General features: G+C 39.7%; 1 protein-coding gene across 7 annotated transcripts in view; it reads right to left on the reverse strand.

Moving 5' to 3' along the window:
* The window catches only part of ROBO1 (roundabout guidance receptor 1), a 698,550-nt gene that overhangs the window by 100,462 nt on the left and 577,833 nt on the right, over positions 1–20,255 (reverse strand). For all 7 annotated transcript variants that reach the window (XM_040054708.2, XM_058419158.1, XM_058419153.1 and 4 more), the window contains one exon: positions 13,047–13,204. In XM_040054708.2, the coding sequence (XP_039910642.1) occupies positions 13,047–13,204 (158 nt within the window). The remainder of the gene's footprint in view (positions 1–13,046; positions 13,205–20,255) is intronic.

Genomic DNA, 20,255 nt, shown 5'->3' on the forward strand with positions numbered 1-20,255 from the left:
TCAACGTGTAGTACGTCCACAAAACTCCTGCTAGGATACCTTAAGTACCTTAATTACAAACCAACCGATAAAACAAAGTGAAGCAGTAACAACATTAGCAACAAAAAAAGTGAAGAACATCAACTCATTCAGCACTTCAAGAAAAGGCTTCTCTCCTGCACTAAATTATAATGTCCTGGAAAGTATTAGTCTCAGGAACGACAGTGCTAAAACTCACACTGATTTCGGTAATCCCAGAATGCCACCCTAAGTTCAGGATGTGTGCAAAGTGTATTTTAGTGAAACATGCTAATCATGCAGATTTCTCAGGAGTTATAATCCTGCAAAGTACCTGCTCTGTAGACATTCTTAAATTGTTACAACCCCCTGAGATCCTTGAATACAAGTGACAATAATCTCAAAACCACTCTAATGCTTCAGCACATAGCTTGAACTATAGAGATGCTTTCTTTATAATCACAGAAAATCTCTAAGTATTTGTAGCTGGGCTAGATCCTGCAAGTATTATACAATCACAAACACCTGGAGTGGAGCATGGCCTGAATATGAAAATGAGGATATGATTCCACTGTTTTGTCTACCAAAAAAAAGAGCCTATTTATGATTTAGGATGCAATAACACCTTGAACTTTGCAAGGTGGCACAACACAGCTTTGTTGCAAGTGTCAGGCTGCTTTACATGTATGAATGAATTCAGGCCCACAATGAAATGCTGAACTAGAAGAACTGAACAACTTCAAGGCTTGCCCAAAATCACACAGGAAGATTGCAGCAGCCCAGCAATCTGTTCTGCTTAGCTTGCAGACTCTCTACCTCAAGGCAATCTTTCGTTTACTGCATAGTAATTTTCTCTGTAAGAAAATGTTTTGCAGCACGCTTTTAGAAATCATGTTGCAATGACTATATAGTCCCATGGCAAAACCAGATCTTCTGCGATTCTATCCAGTGTGCAGGACTGCCAGAGAGCACAAACACTCATTTCTGGAATACCTATAATGCAGCATGAAATTGCTTCAGTGAGGTACCTGCAGCTTCTGTGGTAACACTTTACAGTGAACAAACAAATTCTTGATTTTCATTAGGTCTTACTCCAAGAGAAATGCTTGAACTGAACACCACGGTTCAAGTGAGTCCTAAGAGACAAATGATTTCATATGAATGGGGAGAGCAAGATGTGCAGAGTTTGAAATGAGAGGCGTGCTGGAGGGAAGTCTGAGTCATCATGCCAACATCTTTCACTTTCAATAACTTGACATTCTGAATAGCATAAACACTTCGGAAAACAACGATGCAAAACCCCCACAAACTTACACTTAAATGATCTTGATTCATCATCCTTTTTTTTCAAGGAACCAAATTTCCTATTTTGTGAGGGAGGGCAAATTACTTAAGCATAGATATCTCTATGGCTAGTTTCAAAATTCAGTATATTCCATGTGGCAGTAGAAATATTTTGAGATATGCACCAGGAAAGCTTTTTGCTTTCTCATGCTTTACTTTTTTTTAACAGCATTATTTTCCCTGACAAAATTTGTGGGGTTTATTTACTCTCAAGCTTACTCACTCTTCTCTCTGTGTAATTTATTCTCCCCTGTGCAGCCAGAACCAGGAGGCCGAGCAGAGGCGAGTAGACAACTGACAACAGCAGCAGAGAGAAGCAAAAGCAAAGCTGCTGAGTTAGAAGAAACAAGAGGAGTATAAATAGATCCAAGTGTAACTAACCACCCACACTTCCACGTTAAACAAAGGAACAATCTTCATGTGACCACGTGCCAAATAGATTCTTGTTAGATAATGATTTTAAAAAGGGGGAAAAAAAATCAATTAATTGCTCAGTGCAGCATGAATATTAGCAGGAATTATCCTACAGCTAGATAAAGAAAGAAAGTAAGTAGGTTTGGTTTTTTGGTTTTTGGTTTTTTTTTTTTTCCTTCTCCCTTTTAAGGAGGACAACCTCAAGCAGGCAGACTTGGCCCTGCATAATATTACAAAGGAGTCTGGAATAACACCCTGCAATGTGTGTGTGAATCCCACCCTACTGCACGTGGTGAATATCTGAACTTGGCAGTAAGTAATTGTGAGTATATTATTACCTGGAGAGAGAGAAGTACTCTGTTGGATTGAGGAAACCCAAGAACTGAAAAATTATTATTTTTGAAGTGCTGTGATTTGGACTAGACTTTTCATATAACCAGAAGCATCACAGGAAACTCAGTAAGGCAAAACTATCCAAACAAAGTGAAATAAGCAAAAGTGAAGTTGACAGAACTTTCAAAAAGTAGACCAAAAAATCAAAGCAAACCAAACAAGAAGCTCTAATCACTTACAGCTGTTCAAGGCTCCAAAAACGGGCACTGTTCTTCTCTACTATTTTTATTCTACATTTTTCTTTTGATTATGAGAACATAATATGTGCAAACTCAGCACATAGATTGTTGAGGTTTTATTAAACATGCTTTTAGAGTTAGTGTCATTTTTACTTTACAAAAGTAATTCCTAAAATAAGCATGATACACAATAAAGTCTCAGTTAGCAGTTATCCGATATTTAGATTTTAAGTGACAACATGTGGCTGCTGTGGTGTGCAAGCAAGCAGGAATATCAAAAATGCCAAGTACAATCAAATTTATAAGGTTCACTAGAGACTTTCAAGAACAAAAATGTACCTTTTTTTTTTCTCTCACTCCCATCCCCCGAAATGGAGATGGTTTCAGTGTTTGGAAAAGAGCAAACACAGTGAGGAGCTGGGTTCCTTCACTTCACGGTACGGACTGGCCACAAGTAATACACTTATTTCTGAAGGATATCTGTTTATTAAAAGGTTTTTCATGCTTTAAAAATGGAACTATCTCTGTATAAGGGCACAAAATAAACTTAAATGCAGTAAAAATAAAGGCTGACAGGTCCAGGAGGCTGCGTGAAAGAACCTTGGAAGGCAGAAAATTCCTAGTGCTGTTTTGACCATTTGATCCATAGGGATCCTAAATGCCATGCCCAATGGAATCTACTCCAAACACCTTTTCTGCCTGTACACAGGTTTCTCACTTCCCACTGTGAGTCCTAATGTGAGCCAGACTCATAAAAGCCTAATTTTTTTCAATATTACTTTGCCACTCATTGTTTTTGCTCCTGAGGATGAATGAGGGAAGGCACAGCAGTCACTAAGGGGCCAGGGAAAACAGTATTTCCAGAAGTGGACTTTTAACTCAGAGAAGGATGGCCACACTCTATATGTAAGATTTCCCTGCAGCTGATGAAGGGAGGGGAAGGGAAGAACTAAGCCCAGTCTTCATCTTTATTGTCGGTAATATAAGCAAAGGCTCCTTTCCTGACTCCTTAGAAAAACTAACCAAACAAAAATGTTTCTTTTTCATTAGCAGAATAAAATGAATGAAGAAATAATTTCCCTCCCACATCCTTTTTTCATTTCTCTTCTTCATCCAAAAAACCCCCAACAACGAGACTGTCAGCCAAACAAAACAAAGAATTTACTTTCTCAGCATAATAAATCACCTTTGCTCTTAACCAACCAAATCATAAAGTCCTACACACCCTGGATAGCTCAAGTAACCTTGCCTGAGATAACAACCACCTGGCTTTTTATTATTTTTTAGGGAGAAGCTTCCCAGACACCATTTCTATAATTTCACATGGTCCCAGAGGTTCAAAACTCTCAATAAGCCATTTTAACAAGAAAATCCTCATAGTCTAATATCTAGGCCTGTAAACGTCCCAAAACTCAGATATCTAACACATACTCTATTTGCTGCAGGCATTGATTTTCTTTTACTATCTAGGTCATCAGTTCATGACTAGGGACAAAAGAAATCTGTAGAGAATTTTGACTCAATGAGAAATTTCCAAATTCCTCTAAGTCCACTGAGTATCTGTAAAAGAGGCCCATTATTCTTTGCTTTACTTTCACAACGGAAAGTAGAAATCAGTCTAAAATAAAGCTGACTGTAGAAAAACACATCCTTATTTCACATTAAAGAAGACTTTTCACTGCTGCTGGGTGAAACAATACTGAGAAACCGTAGTTATGCATGTCTAAGGCTGAACTTTTGAAGTGGTGAGAAGACAAAAAATAGCAGGAGCAAAGGACATCGCGGATGCAAAAGAACATTTTTGAAAGTTGTGAGAAAAAATAACAGAAGGAACTCGTACAACTGTAGGGTCAAATATGATCAGCAATAACTTGGTTTAAAATGCCAGCAGACGAATGACCATAGGGAACCTTTTAATCTAACACTGAATTATGATGAGTTTTAATTCCAGTAGTTTTGGTTAGTGTGAATACAGTCTATAAATCTGATAACCTCACACAGTGGATGACACTACTACCAGGCACGCCCTGGGGAACACGGGAGGTCAGTTTGGTTCCACATGCAAAATCTAGTCACTGTGAGCCAGCACAAGCCTACAGAGCCTGGTGTTCTACTCAGCCCACAGCTGTTTGACACTGGGCCACCTTTTGCCCTGCACCATGACGCTCCTTCCCTTTCCCCTAATTCCAGAGACCAACATTACCCTTCAGGGATGTCTGCTGGGAAGATATATCAGCAAGTGCCAACCTATGCATGGTTTACCCTATCCACCACAGAAGATTCAGGGTTAATAACGACCCATTTAAACCAATTAGAACAATGCTGGGCATTGAGCACGATCCAAACACTTGAGACTGGTGGGCTTTTTCCTCACCATCTTCTTACAGCAAATGGAGAAAGCACCTCAAAGCAGTATTTGGGACAGTTGATGCATCCAGCAGAGGCAACAAGGGTGGTGAGGGGCTTGGAACACAAGCCCTATGAGGAGTGACTGAGAGAGCTGGGGCTGTTCAGCCTGGAGAAAAGGAGACTCAGAGGCGACCTTATCACTCTCTACAACCTCCTGAAAGGTGGTTGTGGTCAGGTGGGGGTTGGTCTCTCTCTCCAGGCGGCAGCTGACATAACGAGAGGACACAGTGTAAGTTGTGCCAAGGGAAATTTAGGCTGGACATTTGGAAAAAAAAAAATTACTGAAAGAGTGATAAAGAACTGGGATTGTCAGCCCAGGGAGGTGGTGGAGTCACCATCCCTGGATGCTTTAAAAAAATGACTGGATGTGGCACTCAGTGCCATGGTTTAGTTGAGGTGGTGTTAGGGCATGGGTTGGACTTGCAGATCTTAAAGGTCTCTTCCAACCTAGCGATTCTGTGATTCTGCAAGAGCTGCAGAGAAGAAGGGATCATCCACGTGCCACAAGGGCATTTTCAGGCCATTTTCTTTGTTTTGGCACACGGATGGAGACGTCAAGCTCCTCATGCCCGCAGTGCCACGGGAGCTGTGTGGCCGTGTCAGCCCCGCGCGGTGCCGGCGCGCTCGAGCCTGTCTCACAACGGGGCTCGTTATCCTGGGCTCGGCGCCACGATAACCGCTGCCAGATGGCTGCCGGGCGAGGCACAGCCAGCCCAGAGCTCACATCTGCCTGACAACATCTGCACAGCCACGCTCCTCCAAATGGCAAACCCGAAACGCAAGCTGCGAGGCGAGAATCTCGTAAGAGGTTAGGATTTCCAATCCACACCAACGTGTACAATTCGAGCTCTCGCTCTTGGCAGCTGCGGTCAGGGCTGCAAACTGCTTGTGGATGTGTTAGAGATGAGAAGTTTTGTTTCAAAGGGCTGAGTCTGAAAAATGAAGTGAGGATGGTCAGACTCCAAGTAGGATGGAAGAAGCAAAAGAGGGAAATGGATACAAAAATAAAAGCCTGGGTAATATTTCTCCACTTCATGTTAGCCCAGGTTGCTCATCAGATTTTTTACAACCTTTAAAGGTGAGTTTGGTGCTCTGCAGAAGGTAACATTTTTTATGGCTTACCCAAAACCCTGACAAACAACACACAGAATGATGCAACAAATGATAATCGAAGACTAATGGACCACTGAAAAGAGCTGGGATATGCCTATGATAATTTAAAAAATAATTACATGGGACGTAGCAGCATAGCAGAAGATACCCCAAGAGCCCTTTGTCTTAACAGAGAGTGGTTGTGCAGATGTGGAAACCTGAGTGGCTTAGACACAGCAGGGGAAGAGGCAAGCATGCAGACAGAATTGAGGAGAAAAATGGGAAAGGTGTCCTCATGATAAGACAGGAGACAGCACAAGCACTTGGCACGGAAAAGAAGGGAGAGGTGATCCAGAAGACACATTTTGAAAGATTTGTGGAATCTGGAGAGCAAAAAGATTTCAGCAGGAGCAAAAGGGACCCTGAAACAGAGCTTTAAGTGTGAACACAGAACAACAGTGTAAGATTTTGGAAAAAAAACAAGGAGAAGAAATAGTAGGACTTAGAGGAATTTTCACTATCCTCTGGGACAGCTGTGTGGTAACAAATTGTTTTTCACAATTTTTTTTTCCCTCCTGGGGTGCCAAGTTAACTCACTGCAGCTCCAGCTGTGTCACCTGGGGAAATAATATTAAGAGCAGAAGAAATATAAATCATTAACAAAAAACTACTCTTGATCCTTGAGGAAGCCACCATTGTAGGGATCAGCAAATGAAGTAGAAGGAGAGGTAGAGCAGGAAGCCAATGCTCCCAGGGAGCAAGAAAAAGGACTTGGAAGAAAGGAAATTGCTGGGAGGCAGCACATATAGGGAATCAGAAGAAAAAATACACTTCTCTTTCTAACCCTCTTGGGGCCTATAGGAAATTGCTGCTTGCCCTTTAATCTCCCCCAAAAAAGAAAAACAATTAAAATGAAATAAAACCCTGAACTGTAAGTCCTTGCTCCCTGCCTTCCCCTCACCCCCATTGCTTTGTGCACTGTGCACCCAGGCCATGATCTCTCATACAGCTCTCCACAGCAGAGACAATATTACCACTAGAATTACAGCTTCTACAGAAGCGTGCATTCTTTTGCTGTGTATCTAAAATACATAGTTTGGGGAAACAAAGGTGTTAAGAGATTAACGATCAATAAATCAATGAAAAAGAGAGGTGGACAGAAAAAAAACCCCAAAAAACAAAGAGAAATGGAGAAGAAAGAAGTTAGATAAACATCTTGAATTCATTTGGGGTGGCACCGCAACAGCATGGTTTCCGTCAGGAACATTGCTATAGTAATGGGTTAAGACTGTTACTCCACACAAAATGCCCCAACAAATTCAATCTTTTTTTTTTTTTTTTTTTTCATTTCTCTTGATTCATTTCCCCCTTGCAAATTTTCCCTGAAATTTAACTTTAAAAAGAAAGACTCTTTCCTAAAGAGGGAATTATTTTCTGCTTTTTCCACTGTTACCTCCAGTACTAACAACAATTTCTCTTTTCTTTTTTAACTGATAGTCATAGCAATTTCTCCCCCTTCTTTTTTTTTATGATCAAGGTCGTGCTGGGATCCACCTCTGCAGTTTGAAACTTGCCAAAGCACAATGAGGCTCTGACTGGTCTCCACCAAGAAGAATGGACGTAGCTCTCTGTGCCAACTCATGAAGAAAAAAATTGGGGAAAGCACATGAAATATCTTCCCATCGATGGTACTGTTAAAGGAAGTTTTCCTGTCACAACAGAAGATCAGAACGTTTTGCTTTCACATTTTGAAAAACATTTTTATCATTCACTCATGTAAAAATAGCATTGCGTAAGATGCAATAAATGCTCCACACTTGTGATGTACTATTTAACGGCCAGGAAAGGAGATGGGAATTGAAAATTTAAGTTGCAGCTCATCTAAAATAAGAGTGTAAGTCATTCAAAACTGTTGATGTCACAAGACAGCCACACAAAAAAGGAATGAAAACCTGTATGCATTATTCATCTTGTAACTTTGATCTTTAAACCTAAGAAACTTGAACAAGGAAAGATAAATGGCTTCTCAAGCTTTTTCTTTTAAAAATCAAATGAGGATGATTCAGGATAAATGAGAGATAAGAGTTAATACGAAAGAGGGGGAAATTGCAATCACAGTGCTGTATGGAAGTTTCAATGCAAAGGCTTTGCTTTTTGTATTCAATTACAAAGGACTTCTTTCTAAGGTACCAGCATCCTTTTTCATGTATATGTAAAAGATTTTACCTATTAAAATTTCATGTTCAGTATGCATAGCTTTTTCCTTCTACCACCTATACCATAACTTGATGTGAACAATTAGGAAGCTTTCTGAAGCAGAGGCTACTAGTGGTCATGGGGCAGGAAACAGACTTAGCTGTGAAATCCTGACCTCCAAACCAGGCTCAAACATCAGCTTGGTCTGGACCTTATGCAAGGTATGTCCACTTTCCCTCACTGGGAAAGCACTGATAATTACAGGCACTCTTGACTACATCCCGATTTTACTGAGGCTTAGTCAATTATGCAGGCATTGCTGCTAAAACATAAGACAAATTGATAGATCCAAAAGCACAAGGAGGTTGCCCTGTCTAGATGGGAAAGCCACAAAATTCTCTTTGAACACTGCGTTCCTGAGAGTTTGTAACTATTGTCAATTTTTGCCTAAAGATATGCTCAAAGGCCCCACCACCTTGGTTAGATTACTGGTGTCAGCATCTCATAGAGAGACAGTCACATTTCGGATTCACAAAGAAGACAGAGCAGGAACGCAGCTCCTCGAGGGAGGCTCTGAGCAAACCTGACACAGGCAGACACTGCCACAGCCATCAGAAACCACAGCTCACCAGCCATTCCCAGCAACCGCAACGCCCAGGGAAGAATGCCTTGGAGAATGCCTTGGCTTCATAGCATGCTGCAGGAGGGTTTGCTTATCTGAACTTCCAAATTGTTACCTCCTCACAAGCAGATATCACTAATCAGGTGATAGAGCCAGACTGGCTGGGTAGATATGAGCACACGTTGTGAGATGGAGGAAGTGGCTGGGGAATGAGGTGGAAATTTCACGGTGGGGTGCGTTAGGAAGGCAGTGGGAACACCATTTGGAAAAGTAGTGGGATGTTTCTGGGGTACAGCAGGAAGATGGGTGAGAAGTGAATGGAGGCACACTGAATCAGCAGGCTTACAAGCAACCAGAACTCACTGTGATTACTGTGAGAGCCTGAGCAAGTCATTGCTAATGGCACTTGCAGCCACTGACACTCTGCCAACGGCATCCAGACAAAATACATTTGGAAAGACCAAACCCAGTGATTACAGCAGTCAGCAGAAATTACACTGACTGCACTTCCTCCTCAGCCCGAGGGAATGCAAACTCACAGCTTTTGGCACCAAGGTGACACACGTGGCTATGTCCTAATGACGCTGTGCTGCCATGCAAAAAAGATGGCTAGACTGATGGGGCAGGGAGCAGGGCTGTTCCTAGGGAGGATACCTGGAAGCCTGGAGCCCTGCTCCAAGCAATGGGCAAGCATGAACTTCACCAGTGCCAAATGTGTAAACACCAGGAATGGCTGGAAACAGAACCAGGAACTTCCCCACCCTGGTGCGCTCCCTTCTCTCTCTCTCACAGCAACACCTTGCACCTTCTTTCTCCACCAAGTCTCAGCTCCAAGAGGAGAGTCACACAGCCTCTCCTAGTGCAGATGGAACATATAAGAAACTGGAAAAATACATTTGAGCTTTAAGCTGCTTGCAGTGAGAAATTAGAACTACTCATGGGACTGAGCTGAGCTTTTCAACTATATATGTATATATATGTATTGCAGGGGGGATTCCTGATTCCACAGTAGTCCCAGAAGAAAAATTAACTAGATGAGCATGGAATCATACTAGCTCTGCTCTGTCCTCATGATAACTGTTTCCTAATTCAATAAATTAAAAGTAAGTGTTTGCTTCTCAGGCAAGACTGGTCCAGCTTCATTTGTAATATTCAGAGAGGGATTATTCACATCAAGCATTTGCTTTCATACCGTGGTGTACAGAACACACAAGAGCAAAATCATGTCAAGCCTCAATGCACTGAGAAAACTGTTTATAGGCAACACACTTAAGAGTAGAGAGGAAAAATATTTTGGTGACGATTCTTCATCAGGTGCACCCAACAGACATTTGTACACTGAAGAGCCTACACCAAGTCTCTAAAACCGGGCACTACTGGGAGAGCTGTGCTCAAATAAAATGTCTGCTTCTATAAACCCCTTCACAGATAGCTCTGCCCTCACCCTTACTTTCATTTCCTATTTGTTCCATTCCCTAGTTTATAACCTGAACGATATATACTTTTTTTTTTTCTCTTCAAAGCACATTTATTTGCCTTAAAAATGGACCAAAAATATGAAAAGACTGATTTTTATTATCTCACCTACATAAACACATTGATTTCCTAAACTCCACCCAGGAGAAAATAATATTTTCTTTTTATTGCATTCCTGAGGAAGTAGTACCTTGACTTGAATCTTATTTATCTGCTATTTATCTGCATCTTTTGCTTCAAACTCTCAGTCAGGAATGGAGCTTCCAGCTCTGTCCCTCCGGCACTCTTAGTACTCATTCTGAAAAGTCCAGTTTTTCTGACTCACAGATGACACTGTCATTGCAGAGGAGAAAAAATGCTTCCACATATATTAAAAATAAGGTTGCTTCATGGAGATACCATCTCCTTGAAGAAAGTATAGATATGAATCAAAACAGATGTCAAGCATCATTGCTTATCCAGAAAAAGTACAGTCTCAATGTTTATTTTAAATCTCTTGTCAGAAAGGAAAGCATTATAACGAAATGCTTTAGCCAGCCTTTGACACTCACAGAACTCTTAAAATTGTAATGAGCCAAAGATCAACAAACCTACAAGAATGAAAACAATTGGAAATGCTTTAGAAGTGGAGCCACCAAAGCTTTTTCTTTTACTAAATACCCACTGGTATTACATATGCATTGAACACCAAGACATATAGTTTGACGTTTCCTGATCTGCTAATTTCACGGCTTAAAAAGAGGACAGTCACACTTGTAATATCAAAATTTACTGCCACTGAGTCAATCAAAATTTTGCCATCACATGAAGGTAGGTGCTAATTTTAAATACAGATACTAATTAAAAAGAAAAAAAAGAAACTTGTCACTTAAACCCCATCGATTTCATCCTTATTTCAGCTTTTGTACTCTTCTGGATTTTTTTCATTCCTGTTGCTAAACTGAAATAGCAATGTCTTTAAGGAGATAAATGAACAGAAAGGGAATTATTCTAAGGTTTCACAAATAGCATTTCATTCCCATCTGCCATTCAGCAAGTTGTCCACTCCAGGTCCCAATCCCCCCTCCCCTCCCAGCCACTAGCAAGACCATACAGATGGCTGCAAAGCTGCAAAGAGGTACATCTGAATGCACATTTATCCGCTTGGCAAGATCCTCCTGCAGCTGTAAGAGGATGCAAGTCTGCATTACAATGTTTCTTCAAGCTCTCTGGCCTGTGTGAGGAAGCACCCACAATATCCACAGTGCTGCTGGGGACAATGCCAGGCACATCTGACAGGGATGGACGGGGCTAAGCTGGGCTGTGGCAGCTCTGTTAACTTACACCTCTGGAAACAAACCCTCATTTTGGTACCTGAAACAAGGGTGCATCTTACACCTACATCAAAACTTGCTTTCATTTGTTCGTTTTTGGGAGGCAACATTGATAACACTCAACAACTCTGCCAGATGACACAGTGAAAAAATACTGTGTGGGTGAGCACTTGATACAACCGCCAGGAAATAAAACCAAACTGAGGAGCTTTATTTCATCCTAAGAAAAGCTTTAATAAATGACTCCAGGTGACACTGCCAGTCAGTGATAGCTACTCGTATTCTGGGTATGTCTTTGTTCTGGCAGCTGGAAGAGTTTTCATGTATAACAAAAGAAATGTACTTAATAGATAACACCTGAAAATCCTTCGAGAGAATAAAATGTAGCAATAAAAAATACAAGTTTAGAAAGCGCTTCCTGGAGAAAAGGAAAAACATAGGTAGCACTGGAATCTTCTCTTTATCTCAGGTCAATTGACTTGTCACGGTTGGAAGGAGATTTGAAAAGGAAATTGCAAGTTCTTAGCAAGTATGATTGGAGGAATAGAGTTAATAGCCAGCAATCAGTGTAGGTTGGGTAGGGTACTTAAAAATTTAAATGTATGCACATGCCACAACTGCAGAATGCCTGGGCTTTGTCTTGTTTGTAAAAAATAAATGGAATAACAGGCAATTTCAATCTCAAACCAAAATGTGAATTTTATACTTAGGTTACTGGGGTCTAAGAGTACTTCCATTAAACATCTCCCTCATTTCAGTATGTGATTGAGGCATGTAAATGGCATGTGCCTCTAATCCTGCTTTACACCAGAAATCTTTCCAGTACCAACAGGAGAGTAAGTACTTTCATACAGTTTCTCTCATGTTGAAAGATGTTTCTCCTACCACCATGCTGGCAGCAAATAAATGATTTTTGAACTCCATTTTTCACTGCCATTTCTGCAAGATGTTTAGGCTCAGCAGCTTCCTTCAAAAGGACAGTTTTATGATTTGAGAAGCTGCTTTATCCATGCTCTTGAATGGTCGTGCACTGTATTCAGTAAGCTACAGATACAGATGAGTATGACAACACCTCTAATGAAAGAACAGATTTCTTTAAGATGGTGGGATAAGCCATTATCACTGTAAGGAAATGTGTCTATACCCCCAAACCCTTTTTATCCTTTCTAATACAACACACAACTTTTCTGCGTGTGTTACTTTCAACAGAATTACAAAAGATCTCACTGAGACTACTTGTAGTTTCTCTTTCCAACCAAAGGCAGGTATTAAAGGTTGCAGAAATCTGTAGGTGGATAAAAGGTAAGAAAATTATAGGACAGTGACAAATATAATCAATTTCATTTCCACAAGCTTCTAATTCTTCTGAGGAAGAGAAGATCATAGGTTTTGCATAGGCCTCTTTAACAAACAAATGCATACCCTGCAGTGAAGCACTAGGAGATTAGAGGTTACATTCCAAGCTAAATGCAAACTAGCCCTTGCCTGTGAGGCAAGGAAAGGACACATCCTAGAAAGGACAGCACAACCAGAGGTGCCCACATGCTCAAGAGACAAGAAATTTTGGACTAGTTGACCCTTGTGTTGTTTCGAAAAACTTTTTACACTTACTGTAATTCTCTCATCTTTGTCATCTAGAGGGGTCCCATCTTTCTTCCATGATATAGTGGGTTCTGGGTGACCTCTCGGGGGCTGGCATTCCATCACTGCAGGTTCCCCCACAGCTACCATGACATCTGATGGATTTTGTCTGAAGTCATCCCGCAGAACTGAAAGAATAAAGGCAATGAAGCAAAAAATTACTCAATAATATACTAATAGAGCAGCAAAGTGTTTTGTATTTGCCTTTAATTGTGCCTGTTGTCACTGTATTCTACATTAACAAACAGATCAGTTAACCAACAGAGCTGGAGAGGGATTTTTTACAAGAGCATGCTGTGAGAGAAGTAGAGGTAATGGCTTTGGACTGAAAGAGGGCAGGTTTAGATTAGATATTAGGAAGAAATTCTTTCCTGTGTGGGTGGCAAGGCCCTTGCATGGACTGGCCAGAGGAGCTGTGGCTGCCCCACCCCTGGAAGTATTCAAGGCCAGGCTGGATGGGGCTCTGAGCAACCTGGTCTGTGGAAGGTGTCCATGTCCATCCATGGCAGGGGGGTGGAACAAGATCTCTTTAAGGTCCTTTCCAACACAAAGCATTCTGTGATTCCTGTCAGAGATGAAGCTGGCACAGTATTTTCTGCTCAGGTAGAACGTGACCTGGGGGGAAGTACTGCAGAGGTTGCTTTCTGTCCCTTTTTTCCTGAGACACAAGGTCAGCCTGCCAGTAACTCAGAGGTTTATGGTTAAAGACCGGCCACTGGCCATACAGATTGTACCCATCCCTGATTTTAGGGCAAAAATTAATGAACTAAATAAATTTCCCAATTCTTTGATGATGTTACAAATCACTAAACATCTGCCCAGCCTTAGCCAAAGCCATCTTTGCAATTTGGCTTGTGTCTTTTTAAAGAAAAAAAATCAAAAATCCTTCCTAATCTCTGTTAGTTGTTACTTAGTCTAAACCAGGATCACGTCCTTTATTTAGAAGTCAATTTTACCACCTTTGCACACAAAGAAACATGTTTATTGAAGCCTCATTACTAAAATTTGTTCTTTCTCATCAATTGGCCAAGCCCAGGCCTAGGAAACTCTAATTTCCTAGAAACTCTAATCCAGTCATCCACTAGGGATTTTATCAATAGCTGTGTGATTATTTTTCTTTCTGGGAAAGGACAGACATCACCCTGTGCTCAACAGACCACTACAGAGGGACACAGTTTAACAGAGTAATGGCATTCCAAAGCCTTGCAAGCAAATGGCATTAGGTTTAATCTAAAAATAAATAACTCAAATGATAACAGACATAACATCTTAGTCCTCTACACTGCTGTTCCTCCATCCACACTGAACAAAGGATAGGGTAATGGAAAAGCACACTACACCCAAAGGACTCTCAGGATTCTTACAGAGCTGTATGTCACTCTTGCTACCTGCAATAATCTTGTGTCAACACTAAATAATGCCAAGAACTTGCAGGGGAAAAAAAATAAAAAATATATATACACACACACACACATATACATACATACATACATACACACACACACACACACACACATATATATATATATATATGTCCCCGAAGCCATGGACCCCAGATACATGGGCATTCACTACTGAGCAGGGGTTTGGCTGTTAATGCTGCTTCAAGGGGAGGTGAGATTTACTGTCAGCTGTTAAGGAACGTGGTCGTTCTTACAGATTGGCAGGTACAGTGCTACCACCAAGCCATGCCTCTCTGTAAGGTTTTTCATGCTGGTGAGACCTTCCAAAATGGTCTGAGGACAAATAGGTCACCTGCTTTGGGACAGAGAGACGTACACCTTCCTCACACCTGCTTTTATTACAACGTAATACACAACCGGGTAAGTTCCACATTGATACAGAAGTGTAGGCAGGGATGAAAACCAATAAACAAAGAATATTTTGCCACTATTCTAGATAAAGGACATAAATTACAGAAATAACAAAGGATAACTGTGTGTCAAAAATACTCAAATATAGTACAGATCTCACCAAACATTTGAATATACTAATCCCCTTCTACACTGAAGCACTGGCATTTCTAGTATTTCAGTTCAATTACTGAAATTTCTGGATGTCCTGGGAAAACAGGATATACTGATGCTCTGAAAGACGCTAGTCAAGGATAAAATGTCTCTATGATATTAACAATACAAACTAATTGAACAGAATTATAGGACTTAAAGAAGATAGTATAGAATAATTTAGATTGGAAGGAGTCCCTGGAGGTTATCTACAACGATAAAATGCTTTTGAATGACCATGTTGTCTTGCACAGATTAGGTCTCTTCAACAGACCTCATGTCCAGAGTTTATTTAAAAAAAACAATCCAAAAACCAACACAACAAATAAAACATGTACCTATTTCTTAGTGTACAAAAGCCTGAGAAAGCATGCTCCACCTAAGATCAAAGTATTTCTCTCCCTAAAAGGCAAAACTCATGGATATTTTCCTTCTATGATCTTGGGAAAAATTGAAAATATTTTCAGCTATAATGTCATGTTTTTAAAAAGGGGAATGATGTAATTTTTAGTTATTCAGAAAGGTAAGTCAAAAGTCCAGTCCTTTAAATTTCCTTCTGCTTTCAACAAAACTTTATTAAGTTCAACTCGCATTCTCTTACATCTTCCTTACTATACTCCCTTATATACTGATTCACCAAAATTGCACTTCAAATTAATTTTTGGTTATGGAAGTGTTACACTAGTAACATACACTGAAAACATTACATATCCTTGTTCTACTTATACTGAATTTGGTGTTAACAGCCAAAGACAATTTCTTGTGCTCCCAAGAAACCCTCAAGCCATCCAGACACACGGATCACTATAAATCATGTAGTGCAAACAGATAGCTGGACACTGCTTCTACTGAAGTCCAAGATTTTTTTTTCTATTTAAATACTTTAGAGAGTTAATCTGGCTTGGAGCCACTGATCATATCATTACTTGTCTTTTTTTTTTTTTCCCCCCTACTTCTTCAAATTAAAGAACATTAAGGAAGAAGACACAGAAGTTGCCCTAAGTTACTAACCCCTTCCACCCACAGATCGAGTTCCCAGTGCCAACAGCACATGAAAGTGCAGAAGAGTTTATTTGTTACACCGCAGTTCTATTGCAACACAAAAAAGGGGTGCTTTGACCATGAGTAAGAAGCCTCTTATTACTGCTGAAGATTCTATCACTTGGATAAATTCAAGAGACATATAAAAAAAAGCAGCCTGAAGTTTAAAAAAAATTAAATCATGAAATCTTAATAAAGCATAAGTGCTTTTCACATCTGAAAGACCTCATAAATCTAAGAGAAAGGACTATCAGATAGCACCTCAGATGGCTTTAACACCTTTGAAGCAACAAAGAAGTCCAGTACTTACACAATAAAACCAAATTACTTCTGTAATTTCTACACTCCTTAGTCTTGGAATAGCTTGACAAGCATAGCACCTTGCCTGCAAAACAAGACCTTTCACAAATTAACCAGTTCTTAATAGAATGCCTAGGAGGACATCAAAGGTCCAGGCCACAGATACTTCAAAACAAGTATTTTTTTCCTCATTTACTATGAATTATTTTGGCTCTACAATCAGTTAATGAAATGCTAACAAAATGTAATCCATTAGAGATTACTCCACAGATAGTCATCGTAATTATTTTTGCAGCTGTAAAGTAGATACATGCTCTGTTTTGTTTGCCTCAGGCCCTGGCAATCTTGTATGAAGTTATAAATCTGAAATTTTCATCCCTTACTGAAAAAAAAAAAAAAAACTTTTTCTTTGCTGTTCTTCATAGTCAAGGCTTACTGTAAATTGAGAAAACATTTCCTGACGTTATATTAGAAGTATACATTGCAATCCACTGCAGCAAATACTTTTTGTCAACAAACAGTGAATTTTCACCTCTTTCTACATATATGCAGCTGGAATGAAAAAAAAGATACATTAAGAGGACATTAGATTTTTTTTTTTCCATTTTTAAAAGAATCGTCATAGATATAACACTCTCTTCCCCATTTCTGCCAGGCCTTGCTTATGGTTTTCTAGCATTTTACCTAGTATTTTCTGAAATCCTGCGAAGGATGACTGTAACCGTCATCACATCACAGCTGGGACAACTCCATGATCTTGCTGCGTGAACGTGCTGAACTCTTCAGGTTCAAATGCAACTTTTGTAGCTGCACTTAAAAAGTCAACTGCTCACACAACTACTTTATATTGTGTACTCTTCAATCCACTCAAGAGTTTTACTTTCCCAAGGGAATATTTTTCAGGGGAGAATGGAACTGGCAACCACTTGAGGATAATTTTTTATTGATAATCAACATTTTTTTGATAAGCAGAGATGGCACCAAAATAGTGCTTTGCAAAATGCAGCACCCAGTGCTTTCATCTTAAATTCTTCGTTGCCTGCTACAAAAAAGAGTAGGGAGACACTACTGGGTCAAACGGGAGGAAGATAGGCAAGATTCTTTTGCCTACATAAATTGTAGATAATTCAGAAAGACTGCTTTGCAGTTTATCTTTAAATAACTGTGATTTGGAAAGGATATATAAAACGCAAGATAAAATAAACCAACCAGAAAGTTCTAGTCAATACTTGAAAACATGAATTTGTAAGGAACACACTAATTACCACCAGACACTGAGGATATCATGCCTTAACAGGTGGTATCATTTAAGATCTGGAAATCAGAAAATTTCCTGAAATTTTTGATTACAGGCCTGTTCTAGTCCAGACACTTTATGCTGGATCAGTTCAAAGCAGTGCACCAAAGTGTATCTGGGATCCCTACTCAACCAAGATCTTACAGCCATGGTCATCCAGTGAACAGAGGAAGAGGGAAATGATGATGCTTGTGCTACAAGTTTCTGAATCAGACCAAGGTAATTTTAACCCATTTTAATTCTTATAAAAAGGCATCACTCAGACTTGCTTCCCATTATCTCTCTTGCAGCACCCTACACAAAACACAGTATTTTGCAAGTCTGCTTCATAGAAAGAGACTGGTGAGCCAAAGTATAGCACAATTATCTAACAGAAGACACCCCAACAAGCTCCATACTTTCAGCATGAATATAATTCAAATCTTTCTTTGACTATTAGCATGTGCCTCAAAAGTGATGGAAAAAGAAAGTGAAATAAACAGAAGAAATGATCATCACATTTCTTTGGAAAACAACTAGACCTCAGCTAATGAGCAAGTTTCCAACAGGAAACAAAACCCTCCTGACATCAGACAAACTAAACACAACTTTAGTGGCCCACTGCCATGCCTTTTGGCCAATTTTGTTAAAAGTTGCAATAGATTTTAAATATTTTTTAATATCCACCAATTCTATTATTTTCATTCCTTTAAATATATAAAAAGTATATATTCCATGTTTCCCTTTTTCTCCCCAACAAAAGAGCAGTATTTACAAATTAAGTTTCCACCTAATACTTAATTTGACTAATAATGTTTGATGAACTAAACAACAAAAATGAGAGCTTGCTTTAAAAGCTTGTAAGATAAGGAAAACAAAAATAGGATTCAGGAGGTTATATAAATCTTCTAATCCCATGAAGCTGTAATCAAAGAGAAACTAATTGTTGCTTAGTCAGGATTGAGCTGTTATTCAAAAGCAGAACTCTTCCTGTAATTTAGGATCAGCAGTGATCCCTTTTCCCCACTACTCACTGAACTTGTAATTCAAATTAACTGAGACACACCAGACATTTTTGGCATTCAAACATAAGATGGTTGTCAGTTGGAACAGTGCTTCAAACCAGGTGCTTAATTTTAATTACAACTAACTTAAGCGTCAGCCAAAATTATGGTACCTTGCTTAAAGACTTTGCTGGCATGAAATTTATACAGATGTGAGGATATAGTTTTTAATACATGCATGCCACTAACAGGAAAGTGTTAGAGCACCTAATTAAGCAAAAAAGAAACAAACAAAGGTATGCATTATCAAATTTAAGTCAAGCCATGTGTTACCATATTATACTTTAGACCTCATTAAACTGTTACCTGTTTTGACCAAAAACTTGATCATTTACAAATGAGAAATGTTCTTTTTGAAGAGACCTCCCTTAAAGTCTCCATACAGTCATAAAAAGTTAAAGGAAAAACTTGTTACTTGAAAAAAATGCTTTATTTTCCTTCCTGAAGGTGTTAAAACCAGGTCAACATTGGTGTTAACTAAAATAAATAGTCATTAAAACGGAACAGAAGGAGTAGGGTATAAATAGTCAGAAATTACTGTTGTGATCATCTAAACAAGACCACTCATGCAATGCAGGCAATAATTTCGTGCAGTGACCAAATCCAGCAGCACCGTATGGAATGCTTCAAAAGATGTCTACACTCCTACAAGGCTCCAAGAGGCTGGAAGCCACAGCCAGCAGGCCAAGGGGTCCTTACTTCCATCCTTTCCCGTTCTCTTATGTTTCCTGCCTTGCAGCACTCTGACCTCTTGCTACGCTCAGTCAGACTGAAAGTCTCCTACAGGCAGGCAGATGCCAATCAGTTCAGTATCCACATCTCCAATATTCCCTCAGCCTTCTTTTTGTAGCGTCAAAAACTACATGAGCACTGGACACGAGGCCACTGCTCCGACCACAGCCCCTGTGACTGCAGAGTCTGAGAACTCACAGGAAACAGGTTCCCAGAGAAAGCTGCCCACTGCAAAGAGGCTGATTCTGAAGCAATGACCACCTCTTGGCACCATCACACCAGAGACCTCTTTTTAATCCTCAGCTGTACATTTATGACAATGCATTCAACATCATCTCTTCATACGGTGCTGTCCTGCTCTGCTTTAAACTCTGCCCATTAGCAAACCTTAACACCTCGAAGTCTGAAGGAACAAAAGCACTTTAAAATCAAATGTCTCTTTGCTTAGTAGTCACATGTATTTGTATGAATTAGTTCAGACTTTTACCCGAGTCTACGTAACTAAGATCACATTATACATATTTCTATTTCAAGATCTCCTTCAGCGAAAGGAAATGACCATTAAAACTCCTCAGTAAAACAACTGTGTTTTTTCTGCTTTATTACCACTGAGATCAACTAATTTAGTTTAAACAGCTGGTTCATAAATAGCTCCTCCATTATATCACTATGGAAAAAACTGAAGGATTAATGAATGCAAGAAAAGATTTCAAAAGGTCTTTCTTTTAGACATTGAAACAGTTTAAGAACTGTCTTTTAT

The sequence above is a fragment of the Hirundo rustica genome, chromosome 2 (genome assembly GCF_015227805.2).
Source record: "Hirundo rustica isolate bHirRus1 chromosome 2, bHirRus1.pri.v3, whole genome shotgun sequence".
Lineage (NCBI taxonomy): Eukaryota > Metazoa > Chordata > Aves > Passeriformes > Hirundinidae > Hirundo > Hirundo rustica.